Source organism: Henckelia pumila, chromosome 4, assembly GCF_033568475.1.
Source record: "Henckelia pumila isolate YLH828 chromosome 4, ASM3356847v2, whole genome shotgun sequence".
Taxonomy (NCBI): Eukaryota; Viridiplantae; Streptophyta; class Magnoliopsida; order Lamiales; family Gesneriaceae; genus Henckelia; species Henckelia pumila.
In genome coordinates, this window is record NC_133123.1 from 180,714,842 (window position 1) to 180,725,816 (window position 10,975).

Sequence of the window (10,975 nt, forward strand, 5' to 3'; positions counted from 1 at the left end):
CTTTTGAAAAAGCTCTAATTTTGACTTAAAAAGTGCTTATTTAAGCACTTTTTTGATCAACCAAACACCTTGTTAACTGAAAAGCACTTAAAAAGTGTTTTTTTGGCCTGATTTTTGAAACCAAACAGGGCCTAAATATCTTGGTAATTTAATGAATTGACAAAAATATCTCTTTCATACGATAAAGTTATTATAACAAAATTATTTTAGTACATATGAAAATACTAAATAATTTGATAATCATAATCCGCATCTTAAAGATTATCTTTTTAAAAAAACTTAAAGATTTTTTAAAAAATCTTATAATTACGTAAAATATTCACGTGCGTGGATGGTTAATATGCATCAAATTTTAATTAATTTGTTCATAAAATAAAATAAATTTAAACTCCCATTGGTTTTTTTATTTTCCTCAGTAAACGACCGAATCAGGCAAAACCTCATTGTCGTATTGAGTTTACAGAAAGATCTCGTAGACAATTCTATAGGACACCTAAGGCGAAGAAAACCATTTCCACGAACCCTAGAATCTCCTTAATTTCAAGAAATAGGCATCAAATCCATATTGATATACATCGCCCCAGGCTCGGAACCGATTGAAGTTGATGTATAATTCTTGTTGTTGTGAGCGAGGAGCGGCAAGTTTGGAGGGATAGAGGAATTCTGGTATATGCTGGATGGTGTCACACTTACGATGGGTGTGACGGGTTCCAAGTTAGAGAAGGCTTTGGGCGATCAGTTTCCCGAGGGAGAGCGGTATTTCGGGTTGGAGAATTTCGGCAACACTTGCTATTGCAACAGCGTGCTTCAGGTGGACTTTGTTATGGCGTTCGTTTCTTGTTTATTGATATTTTAATTTCTCGATCATGAGTTTTGGGATGTGGGTTTTGGATTTTGGTTTGTTTTCCTTTGTCATTTCGATTTTTGTGGTCAAGTCAAACGGAAAAGCTAGGAGGTTTTGATTGGGCAATTGGTTATGTATAGGGAAAACTTGATTCTAAGTTTATATCGCTCTGTTGATTCTGGTTTTCTTGAGCGCCGATTTTATTTTCTAATGAGTCTGATTAAATTGGGTTAAAGTAAAATTTTTGGTGTGTTATGGTTTTGCTAATTTGGTCTTGGGGAAGATGCTGATATGCCATTTATAAAGGAAACTAAATTACTGAAATTTCAAGTGCTAGTTACTTCATGGATGGCCTCAATTTGTCCTTGTTGCAATCTCAATGTCTGTTGCTGAGATCTCCTGTTTGTTCTTACCCTGACGAGTGCTAAAACAAATGTGTTTTGGAAGTGTAGCGACAAGCCTTTCTCATATGACCGTGATGAGAATCTCGAACGTTTCCTTTCTTTGATATCACTTGGTTTTGCAGGCTCTATACTTCTGTGCGCCATTTCGTGAACAACTGTTGGAGTATTCTTCAAATAACAAAACAAGCGAAGCAGATGAAAATCTCTTGACTTGTCTTGCAGAGCTGTACTTACAGGTAGTTGATTCATTGCTGAATTGGGTGTTAGCAGTTAGTCTTTGGCTGCTTTGATACATCATTGAAGCATTCGAACCGCTTATAAGCTTCTTACTTGACTGATTTATTTTGTCGGAATTTCGTGAACTTAACACACGAGGCCAAAACGCATGTTTGGTAAAAGAATCCCTCTGATATGCATGTCTTTACCATCGTTCCGACTTCCATTTGCACCTTGAACTACTTTATGCATAATATTCATGGCTCATTTTAGATTTTTTAATCATCATCTGCTAAGTGACAAAAGGCAAGCTTTGGTAATTACCTGAAACGTTAGTTTCTTGACATGAGTTACCAACTATCCATGAGAAATTTGGTAAACACATGGCTGGTTCATTCTTCACCTGGTTGGTTTAGCAGACATCAGTTTAGGACGAAGCCACAATTGTGTATTGTGCTTGTTGGTTTGAATGCTTGTAATTTGGCATGCTCTTGAGAATTTGCAAATTAATCTGTTAATTATTTTATGCAGATAAGTTCACAGAAGAAGAAAACAGGTGTAATAGCACCAAAACGCTTTGTACAGAGAGTAAGAAAAGAAAATGACCTTTTCCGAGGATACATGCATCAGGTGTGTTTTTGGTGAACAATAGCTTCTTTTGCCACATGGAAACACTGAGTTGGTTTCAATAGAATCTAAGTTATTTGAGCCTTTTTTAGAGTGCCAAACGTGTCCTGCTAAATCCTTTTATCACCAAATCTATTGTGATTAAAATTCATGTCTGAAGTTCAGCTACGTGTTTCTGGGGACCAAAGTTATTTTTTGTACATTTGATTTCAATGATTCGTGAAATTCGCATCAGGGATTTATTGTCATGAAATGTTTTTTTTTTTATAAACATCCAGAAATTTTTTTGTTTTACCGCGTGTTGGTTGTTCATATTGTTACGAACCTTTTTCTTTTAGATGACAACTTATTGGAAGTTTCTACAATTAAAATAAGGTTGAGTCAGATGGTTATGAACTTTACAATATTGAGTACATAATCTTCTTCATTATAACTTTCTTTTCAAGCTTCAAGATGATGTGATATTCATTCTTTCGTGCAGGACGCCCATGAATTTTTGAATTTTTTGTTAAATGAACTTGTCGACACACTGGAGAAAGAGTCTCAAAAATTGCCAAGTATTCCGCATACTTCTTCTGTTGACGGTCTTGCAAATGGGCTAAGCAACGGCCCTATAAATGGTGTTAAGAAGGAGCCATTAGTTACCTGGGTGCACAAAATTTTTCAGGTTACTAACACACTGGGAAAATTATATTTTTTGGATTCAGATTTTATTGGCTGAATCTCCACTCACATCAGAAATATGCTGTACAATGATATAAAATGTTCATTGCAAGCCTGTTACGCCTTTTTAGCCGAACTCGAGCTTTATTATACATAGAATTTAAGAATTTCGATTGCTTGAGAACTCATATAATCATTATGTGATGTGGTTGCCAAATGTTGATATGCTTCTTCTCATTTTATCTCCGACTCTTGGCGAGATGCAGGGTACTCTGACCAATGAGACAAAATGTTTAAGGTGTGAGACAGTTACAGCAAGGGATGAGACATTTTTAGATCTAAGCCTTGATATTGAACAAAACAGTTCAATTACTAGCTGCCTCAAGAACTTCAGCTCCACTGAAACCCTAAATGCCGAAGATAAATTCTTCTGCGATAAGTGCTCCAGGTAGGGCGCCTTTCTTGACATTTAGTCGTACTGAGACTATAAAAATATTAATCTCTGTACTCTAAACACAGTTTGCAAGAAGCACAGAAGAGGATGAAGATAAAGAAACCACCACATATCCTCGTCATTCATCTCAAGCGATTCAAGTACATGGAGCAGCTAAATCGGCACAAGAAGTTATCCTATCGTGTTGTGTTCCCTTTGGAACTAAAACTCACCTGTACCATGGACGATGCTGACTCCGAATACTCATTATTTGCTGTGGTGGTACACGTGGGGAGTGGGCCAAATCATGGGCATTATGTGAGTCTCGTCAAAAGTCACAATCACTGGCTGCACTTTGATGATGAAACTGTGGAGATGATTGAGGAGTCAGCTATCCAAACCTACTTCGGATCAGCTAACGAATACGCGCCCAATATTGACCATGGATACATTCTCTTCTATGAAAGCATCGCTGCTGTTAATGACGAGCTGAACAAAAGTTGATCTAACAATGGGAGCCCATTTCATTTCAGTTTAAAGGCGTAGATAGTATACGCGCTTCTCGTCTGTTTCTATTTTTCCATAACATGTGGCCTTGCTCGAGGCTTGGTTTTCATGTACAGTTTGACAGTGAAGGGATCTGCACTTTGTTACTGACTGCTTCTGTTACCTTGCCCTTTTCCTGGTGCATCGGAGCTGTTATTAGACATACAGAAATAATAAAAACTAATACTTGCTTTACTGTCTTATATTTTTTTCGGGCCATTGTTGACTTATTTACATTTCCATTCATGTCATTCATATTCCATAGGTAAAATTTATTCATAAAGTAGTTTGGAGTACAAGCGACCAATCAAGCTGAATGTCAGTAAAAATTTATAGCTTGAATTTGGCTCGGATTAAATATATTCGCATTATATTCGAATGCGAGTTCAATTCAAAGATCTTACTTTTTTTTCCTTCTCAAAATCAATTTGAAATGAAGTTCGCATTCGATTCGAAATATTTGAAATTCTCAATATATATATATATATATATAAATTTTCAGCTGCTCAACTCGTCCTCGACAACTACCGGGTTTTAGTTATGCGAAAAATTAAAAAAAAACCACTAAAACCCGGGTCGGGGACGAGGTGGACGGAAATGGTTGGGCAGCTGAAAATTAATATATATATATATTAACATCTTGGTTTACACATTGTTTTTGTGTTTGTATAATAAGTTTGTATTTTTATTCTTTTAAAAAAAGGGGGGAAATATATATTTATTATTAAATTTTAATGTCCTTGTTTTTGTGTGGGTCACACTGACTTACACTCACTCACCAAATGAATGACCATGTAGATCATAGAATTTCTCCTTAAAGGATTGCTGGTCTATTTGGTGGCTGTTTATACTTTATATATTGTTTAAACACAAAAACACTTATGATATTATTTATCGGTTCAATTTTTTGAGATAGATGTTCGACACGACCCAACAAATAAAAAGTATTATTTTGTAGGTCAATAATATTACTTTACACTATAAATATAGATCGGATCGATTCGTCTCACAAGTCACATGTATAGATTCGTGAGAACTTTTAACAAGAAACTTACTCTTGTTTAAAAATCATAAAATTTTTAAATCAAAATTTCTACTTTTCATTTTGTTATGGCGTATGAATAATTTTAAATTTGACAAAATATGCATTTACAAATATTTATTGTCAAAACCCAAAATCATTAAATTTCAATATTTGACGAATGGTGATAGCATGAATATATTTGCGAAAGCGAAAACAAGGCTTGAATTAAACACGATTGATCCAAGACAAGCTCAGAAACTAAGGGGTGTCCAAATTGTTCGGTCACAACGAGTAGTTTATGCCCCACAGGCCACGACCATACAACATGTGTGGAGTGATGACCTATTAGTCCCTTATGTTTTGAAGTAGAGTTCACCCCCATTCTACGATATTTGTTATGTCATTAAAGATCATCTGATACCATATAGAGTTTGTATAGGTGTATTCACAGTTTGGTTAATCACCCAAATCGAGTTGAATCCGAAAATTCGATTTGAACTAAAACCGAACCATAAATTCGGTTTTTAGTTTTTCGGTTCAGGTTTCTGGCTCGGTTAACCAAATCGAACCGAAAACCGATTTTTTCCTTTTTTTAATTTTTGAAAATCATTTTTTATATTTTTAAATATTTATTAATTAATAACAAAAAAAATTAAAAACGAAAATTCGGTTAAACCGAAATAATTTCGGTTTTTAACCGAACTGTATCGTTAAATTCGATTCGATTTCGGTTTCGAATTTCGGGTTAATTTCGGTTCGTATTAAATGAACACTCCTAAATTTGTCTTTCATAATATATTATATATTTAGTATTGAAATGTAATAAATTATGTTTTTAAAAGAGTAAAAAAAAGTATCTCTCCCATAATTTGAGGGTCAACATATTGAAATTAGATATTTTAACTCCTCGTGAAAAACTGATTTTCAAAAGCTTATGAAGGATATTAGCCTTATGTTGCGCACATTACATATTGAATAGTCATTTTTAATATAAAATTATATTTTAATTAAAATTGTCAAATAAATTGATTGTATTATATCCCCTAATTAAGGAGAAATTACCTTTAAATCCCCATTACCAAACTTCAATCTTTGTTCAATCTCCATTTCAGATAAAATTTGTTACAACTCCCTGACACACAAAAAATATATGTTTTAGCTCCCTATTACATTATTTTATTTATTTTTATTGTTTTTTGTGTCTCATGTGTTTATTATATTTATTTTCCTAGTTTCTAGTGACTTCAAATATTTTTTTATATTATTTTACTTTCTTCATTTATTCATGTACAACTATAGCTATTATAATATTTTTTGTTATTTTTTCATCTTCACATATTTTTATATTTTAAATTGGAAATCACTGAGGCATTAATTTCAATGCAGGTTATAGCATTTTTTTTGCTCTTTTTTTTTTATCATTCACTTTTTATTTTTATAGTTGATTAATTTTATTTTTTTTAAAAAAAACTATAGCAACCAAATCTACCATGAAAATGGTGGAATTGCATGGAATGAATTTTTTTATTAATGAATTCATTGTCAACAATTTTTCCTATTTTTTTATCATTAATAAATCCACCATTTTTTCCTATATAATAAGATCCATGGTTGTGTAATGCTATATGAAAAGAACTTACTTTACTTATTTATTTAGTCGTTTGTCGCAATTGAGTATTTACTTGAAAATTTTTAATAGTATTTTAAGGTTCATAAATTATTTTTTAGCTCTTTGTTTTCATATGTTTATTCCCAATTTTTATTATGTTCTTGAATTTTTTATGTGGTTTCTTTTTCTATTATTGGCCGCTTCAGTTGAATAATTATTCATTTGAAATGCTTGAATGAATATGGTAAATCTGTTTTTGCCCAAAATTTATTTTATTTCTTGAAATATTTCTGAAACTACTTGTTATTGTATTTTATGGTTGCATTCGAATGTTTAGTACGTTACACAGATGAAATATGGAGATATGAAAAGACAGTGAAGATGGAGATTTGTCGAGCTCATGTTGCTGCGAGAATACTATCTGATGAACATGGATTGCTGAAAAAAAATTGAATGATTTTTATTATGTGGTTATGCTTTTGGGGTTAATGTAAGTGCGACAATAATTAATTAGTATGAAGACATTTTGTAAACTAAAGATGGTTTAATATTTTTTTTTAAGCTCCAGTGAAACCAATTTGTATGTGTGTTCTATATTTTCGGTACAAAAAATTAAGATAATAATACATACTTTGTATAATTTAGAATAATTGCTCGTATTTACGGGTTGATAAATTCGTCTTACTAAGATGAACATGCCAACTAAAAATAATTTATGATCGGATATGTATATATATATATATATATATATACTAAGATGAACATGCCAACTAAAAATAATTTATGATCGGATATGTATATATATAAGATGAACATGCCAACTAAAAATAATTTATGATCGGATATGTATATATATATATTCATATTCGATTGGTTTTATGTATGTGTCCTTGAAAACGAAGGATATGTGAAAAATGTCAAGTCTTGTATATATATCGGGTTTGGTTTGATAATGTGAAACATCTACTACTAATAAATGCGGAAATTTTTTTTTTTTTAAAATAATACTACTATACATACATGCCCATACATATATGTATATATAAAAATAACATACTTTTTCTTAAATAACCTGAAAAATATTAAATAAATAAATCCTTAAAAAATGTTTCATGCATCAATTTAAAATAATAAACAAAGCTGTTAAAAAAACTCATATGCGGAAACAATAATAAAATAAAAAATGTTTCAAAACTCAACATAATAATCTAAATAGCTGCGACGATCACGGGGTCCACTGCTCTGTGAGCTCATAAGTCCTCACCACCGGTAGGAGCTACATAAGCATCATCATGCTCACCTGCACCATATAAGCGTAGTGAGCCTAGGGGCTCAACATGTCTAATCCTTTATAACAAGGTTAAAAATAATGCATCACATAATTACTAATACATATACATGTACATGAGCATGCATGGAAATATTTTCATCACATAATAAAACTGCTAAATCATAAACTGAATCATAATCATAATCATAAACATATTATTTCTTCATCATATATAACATAATTGAGCAATGCTTTTGAAACCTGCAGATGGTCCTATCCATAAGTGTGACGCTCATGTGTCGACTGATCAGTCTCATGAACCAACGTACGATGGCGGTGATAAATCACCTCCTATGGTAGTAAACTACCGAATCATATGGTGGATAACCACCCCTATGGTAGTAAAACTACCGAATCATATGGTGGAAAACCACCCCTATGTCACACATACTTCAATTTCCACCAAAATATTTTATTGCTCATCATTTACATAATTATATACATAAGAAATTTCATGAATGCATGCACTGAAAATATGTCTGTAATATATATTTAATTTATTTTCATAATAAATATAATTATACTTAAAATATCAAATTTATGCATAAAATAATTAAATATATATTTCGGACTTATTTATTTTTCATGGGTTGGTCCAGACTGCTGGTCTCTCTACTAAACCCCTTAACTAACTTAAAGTCCATTAACTAAATTAAAGCCCATAATTAATAAATAATTTTAAAAATTATAATTTTTACTAAAATAAAATACTTAAATGTTATTGGGCTTAAATAAAAATATTTAGGCTCATTAACTAATTAATTCCTAAAAATTCATTGGGCTGACCCATAAAATCACTGACTGGTCCAAAAATTTCTATGGGCCCACGAGCCATAAAAAATCATTGGGCTAACTTAAAAATAATTTTGAAAGCCCAAATAAAATTATTTGGAAGCCCAAATAATTTTATTTCTAATTAATTGGCCCAAAAACCAATTAAAACATAATATATTTAAAAATTAAAATACTCCAGCCCGACCCACCTAACCCGGACCCGGACCGACCTGACCCGACCCACTACCCTACAGACCCAACCCGGACCACCCAGACCCGACCCAGCAACCCCCAAACGCCAAACCCGATTCCCCCCCCCCCTCTTCCTCTCTCGGCCGCGAGCAGCAGAACTTCTTGGCCTGCTGCCGGCCAGCTTCGGCCGCCCCTGGCCGGAGCGCTGCCGCACAGACGTAGCCCACGTCTGGGCGGTCCTAACCCACCATGGCTCAGCCCGAGCCATGGTAAAACACCTAGAAGCCGAAGGCTTCTTCCTATTAACCCTAAACTGTCACCTCCTTGACCAACCCTTGCATCAGACCAAACCCAGCCCACACCAGTCCGAACCAGCTGCTCCTACTTGACCCTAAGGCACCCTAGGACACCCCTTGACCAATCCCTAGCCCCTGGACCGAGCCATGCAATTAAAAACGTGAACCATGGCTGGAAAATCATCAAATATGCAACATACATCAAAACTTACATGAAATTCGAGATGTTCAAGGAAAATTCTAAAAATAAAAACATAATGCATGCATAATAGCTTATATGGTGGCCAAACGAAAGATTTAGACATGCCTTTTTAATTGATTGACGAAGGTTGATGCGTATACGGGTCTCCGGGACGACGAACGGACAAAAATCCTCAAGAGTTAAGCTTGATCGGCTATGGGGTTCTAGCTTTCTGCTGAAAGGCGTGGGATGGGGGGTGAGAGTGATGAGTGTCGGCTGATAGGGTTTGGGAATAGATTAGGGAGTGATTTAGGTTTAAATTATTGGTAGATAATTGAATAATAATAGATATTACTCAATAGAAAGATATTATACCTTAAACAAAATATTTTAAACTCTCAAATAATAATAACAATCTGATAAAATATCTCAAATCTCGAAATATTAATATAGAGGATTTTTAAAAATTAATAAAAGTCCATAAAATGACTTATTTTGGCAAAAAATAAGTTATTAAATAAATATATAACTAAATACTAAAATTTTCTTGACAAAATATCTTAAAATATTATTTTAAGGCTCATAAAACTCATAAAATATTTTTGGCTAAAAATTTTGGCATCTCGTCCGTCCACGGTCCCGTCTACGCGATCGACTCAAAAATATTCTCAAAAATCTAAAAATACAATAACTGCGGGTTAAATGATCTCATAAATTTAAATCATGCATATAATTCACATAATAACACATAAATGTCATTTAACCCAAATATAAATTTTAAATAATTATTTTCCTTAATTATGCATGCAAATTTACGTATTAAAATTTTCGGATGTTACAATTCTCCCCCCCTTAAATTGAATTTCGTCCTCGAAATTAAAGTGCTTACTCGAATAACTCCAGGTAGCGAGTCCTCATGTCTGCCTCGGTCTCCCAAGTGGCTTCCTCCTCGGAATGATTCTGCCACTGGACTTTGACCATCGGTATGACTCGCGTCCTCAATCTCCGCTCCTCTCTGGCTAAGATCCGAACAGGCCTCTCCTCAAATGCTAGATCTGGTGCTAACTGCAAAGGCTTATAATTCAACACATGCGTCGGATTAGAGATGTATCTCTGAAGCATGGATACATGGAATACGTTGTGCACTGCTGCAAGCCCTGACGGTTGTGCTAAACGGTATGCCAAAGTGCCAACTCTCTCCAAGATCTCAAATGGCCTAATGTATCTCGGATTCAACTTGCCTCTGCGACCAAATCTCATCACCCCTTTCATAGGTGATACTTTCAAAAACACATGATCACGTACTACAAACCCAAGATCTCGTCGTCGAGTATCAGCATAACTCTTCTGACGACTCTGAGCTGTCCTCATACGATCCCGTATCTGTGTCACAATATCGGCAGTCTGCTGTACAATCTCGGGGCCAAGTAAAATCCTCTCGCCAACCTTATCCCAATGCACTGGCGATCTACATCTTCTCCCGTAGAGAGCTGCATAAGGAGCCATACCTATAGACGACTGAAAGCTGTTGTTATAGGTAAACTTCACTAATGGCAGTCTAGTCTCCCAAGAGCCCTGAAAATCAATGACACAAGCTCTCAGTAGATCCTCAAGAATCTGGATCACCCTCTCCGACTGACCATCTGTCTGGGGATGGAACGCTGTACTGAATAATAGCCGAATCCCCAAAGCTGTGTGCAAACTCTTCCAGAATGCAGACGTAAATCTCGGATCTCTGTCCTATACTATCGACACTGATATGCCATGCAGTCTAACAATCTCCTTGATGTAAAGCTCTGCATACTGCGTCAATGAGTAAGTAGTCCTCACCGGCAA

The 10,975-nt window shown here is 34.3% G+C and overlaps 1 protein-coding gene across 1 annotated transcript; it reads left to right on the forward strand.

Moving 5' to 3' along the window:
• The first annotated feature begins 437 nt into the window (after positions 1 to 437).
• Positions 438 to 3,938, forward strand: LOC140863771 (ubiquitin carboxyl-terminal hydrolase 4-like). Its single transcript, XM_073267413.1, has 6 exons — positions 438 to 811; positions 1,371 to 1,484; positions 1,996 to 2,094; positions 2,573 to 2,758; positions 3,021 to 3,202; positions 3,274 to 3,938. The coding sequence occupies exons 1-6, from the start codon at positions 671 to 673 to the stop codon at positions 3,689 to 3,691; spliced, it is 1,140 nt and encodes a 379-aa protein (XP_073123514.1). The 5' UTR covers positions 438 to 670; the 3' UTR covers positions 3,692 to 3,938.
• Positions 3,939 to 10,975: the final 7,037 nt, after the last annotated feature.

What these genes read in the sequence shown, in the direction of transcription:
- LOC140863771 (XM_073267413.1), top strand. Translation starts at nt 671, where the DNA reads ATGCTGGATGGTGTCACACTTACGATGGGTGTGACGGGTTCCAAGTTA. An exon ending in TCCGAGGATACATGCATCAG is followed by an intron (nt 2,095 to 2,572) that starts GTGTGTTTTTGG and finishes TCTTTCGTGCAG; the next exon opens with GACGCCCATGAATTTTTGAA. An exon ending in GGGTGCACAAAATTTTTCAG is followed by an intron (nt 2,759 to 3,020) that starts GTTACTAACACA and finishes GGCGAGATGCAG; the next exon opens with GGTACTCTGACCAATGAGAC.